Raw genomic sequence first — 2,783 nt, 5'->3', positions numbered from 1 at the left:
ATATTCCACCTTCTGCATGCGTCTCTTCCTCTTCCATGTAATTTTTTTACACGCTTCAACCCTTTCTCTTCTGCATGATTTTTTTTCGAACACTAATCATATCCTTTGCATTCTCGAAGGACTCTCTCAAATCTATTGATGACCCCCACCCTCCCCTCTCACCTTTGAGACCTCATGGTAAGCACCAATTAGTTTTATTGATTTGGTAATATCTATCCATATATAAACATGGGCATAGACAACTCGTTGGAGCAGATCAATAAAGTCAGTGATTTTCTCTAATATTCCACTAGAAGTATGTGTAATCCGATCCACAAAAGAGCAAATTTAATGGCTCCTTCCTTGGGGAAGAAGTTCAGCCTCCACGCATGGTTTAAGGCTAGGAGTTGGTCAGAGATAAGCTATGGGTACTTTCATTGCAATATATCCCTCTGAGCTTGCATTTGAAAGCATAATATATTGATCCTCTGCTGCAAAGGACTCCATAGAGTTGGAGAGCTAACCAACTCCTCGAGCATTCCTTGGAGATCAAATCCAAGGGGATTCAATCACCTTATTTTTCCACTTTTGGCACTCCTCTCTCAACTCCTCTAGCGGCATGAGCTAGCAATGACAATGACGGGGGATGATAATCCTCACGATGACACATGTTAAATATTAAATCCAACTTAGCTCATCGGATTTAGCTAGCTAGCTATGACAACTAACTTTTGCACATCCGTGTAATCCTTATCCGGCCGGATGGCGATCATGCATTTACGATCGATAACATGCATCTGGTGCTATAAAAAGAGATCAATAGCCATATTCCCCCACATGCACCTAAACTAAATACGTAGAGCACCCATGCCATTGCGTATCTTTTCTAGCAATGTTAAACGATCCAAGTTCAACAATGGCCTTTGCTTCAACGAAGTCGGCGTCGTTCCTATTGCTGCTCTTCCTCCTTGTTGCGCTCCCATCTCTCTCCCACCAGCAACACATCCGCCTCATCGACCGTGATTCCCCTGAGTCCCCTCTCTTCGAATCGAGCGCCGCCACCCTGGCCGACAAGTGGCGGAGGATCCATCGGCGCTCGGTCGCCTACCGTGACCACTTCCAAGCAGTCATGGAAGGCCGCCGCAAGTTGTTGTCGACGCCGCTAGCTGCAGAAAACCTACAGGAGGCTGGCTTCGATCAGGTCGGTGGGGAATACCTGATGGAATTCACCATCGGCACTCCTCCGGTAAAGGTAACGGGGATGCTGGATGTGGCGGGCGACTTCATCTGGACTCAGTGCGAGCCATGTCCCAACTGCAGCCCCCATCTCGGCCCACTCTACGACCCCTCAAAGTCCTCCACAAGCACCACCTTCTCCTGCTCATCCAGCGAATGTCTCACTGTCCCGCATCACGTTTGCGGCGGCAACGAGACGTGTCGGTACGTCCGGGAAAACGAGAGTGGCGTCGAGACCAACGGCCTCCTCATCTCCGACGTGCTCGCCATCGACGGTGTCACCTATTTTGGTAAGGTGCCTTTCGGCTGCGGCAACGACAACTCTTTCTCTACGAGACTAGCTCCGGCGAGGGTGGGTCTCACCGGGAACGAGTACTTCTCGCTCGCGTTCAGATCTAATAACTCCACACCGTTTACCTTCTCCCACTGCTTTAGGAAGGATTTTGATAACCCCTCCGCCGGGAACACCTCTAGTGAGCTGCACCTGGGGAAGGAAGCACGGCTAAACGGTAGGTCGTCGCCGTTAGCCATGTGCCCGACGGGCAGGAACCGGTTCTTCTCGCCCACCTTACTTGGGATGGGCGTCGGCACGAGGGCGCTGAACCTGACGAGGGAGTTGGTGGGCGGGAACTGCTCCATCCTCTTCACCTCGTCGACGCCCCTCACCTTCTTGAAGAAACCATTTTTCGATCTAGTGGCGTCCACGGTGACGGAACAGGCTCACCTTCCGGAGCTGCCGCGCCGAGCGAATGACCCTTGGGACTTGTGCTTCAACGGGACCTTTCAGGATTTGGTGGGGTACCTCCCAAAAATATTGGTCTCTTTTGATGGTGAAGTGGCGCTGCCCTTGTTGAAGGAACAAATATATGCTGAGGTGGATCATGGAAGGACCTGCCTTCTCATGGCACCAACCGACGGCGTTAATATGATCGGGACTTACTTTCAGATGAACAGAAATATTGGATATGATCTTCGTAGTAAATCCGACTATCTGCTCTATTTGGATCCTGATCACTGCGGCTGACCATGATTCATTAATTTCATCAAGTGAATGTATATATATATATATGTGTCTGATCAATATATATATATATATATATATATATATATATATATATATATATATATATATATATATATATATATGCATCCACATATGCCTCTATATATATATATATATATATATATATATATATATATATATATATATATATATATGCATATAATTCATGATGTGCAGATTTAGGTCTGGGTATTATATATAGATTTTAGTTATGAATTGTTATATATATTATTAGTTGGAACTATTGATAAGTATTTCAATTGTTCTATTTCAGTTGTTCATCTTTCTAATACAAACTCATATACAGTCATTAGTGTTTGATCTCCCGTTATCTATCTATCTATCTAATATACATACATGCAAGCGACATGATTAATGCATGTAAATTTTTTTTTATTATCACGTAGCACACACCAATATTATTATGGATCCATCAATCAACATCTCTTTTAACTCATTGATGCAAAGAAACACATACTTCTTTCATGACTTGTGATCCATTGGT

At 45.1% G+C, this 2,783-nt stretch overlaps 1 protein-coding gene across 1 annotated transcript; it reads left to right on the top strand.

Moving 5' to 3' along the window:
* The first annotated feature begins 895 nt into the window (after positions 1 to 895).
* Positions 896 to 2,239, top strand: LOC140856205 (probable aspartic protease At2g35615). The gene has a single exon (XM_073253348.1). It carries the CDS (start codon positions 896 to 898, stop codon positions 2,237 to 2,239), a length of 1,344 nt encoding a protein of 447 aa, XP_073109449.1.
* Positions 2,240 to 2,783: the final 544 nt, after the last annotated feature.

Source organism: Elaeis guineensis, chromosome 3 (genome assembly GCF_000442705.2).
Source record: "Elaeis guineensis isolate ETL-2024a chromosome 3, EG11, whole genome shotgun sequence".
NCBI classification, from domain to species: Eukaryota; Viridiplantae; Streptophyta; class Magnoliopsida; order Arecales; family Arecaceae; genus Elaeis; species Elaeis guineensis.
Note: the sequence above shows the minus strand (reverse complement) of the source record. Positions and strands in the feature narration are given on the sequence as shown.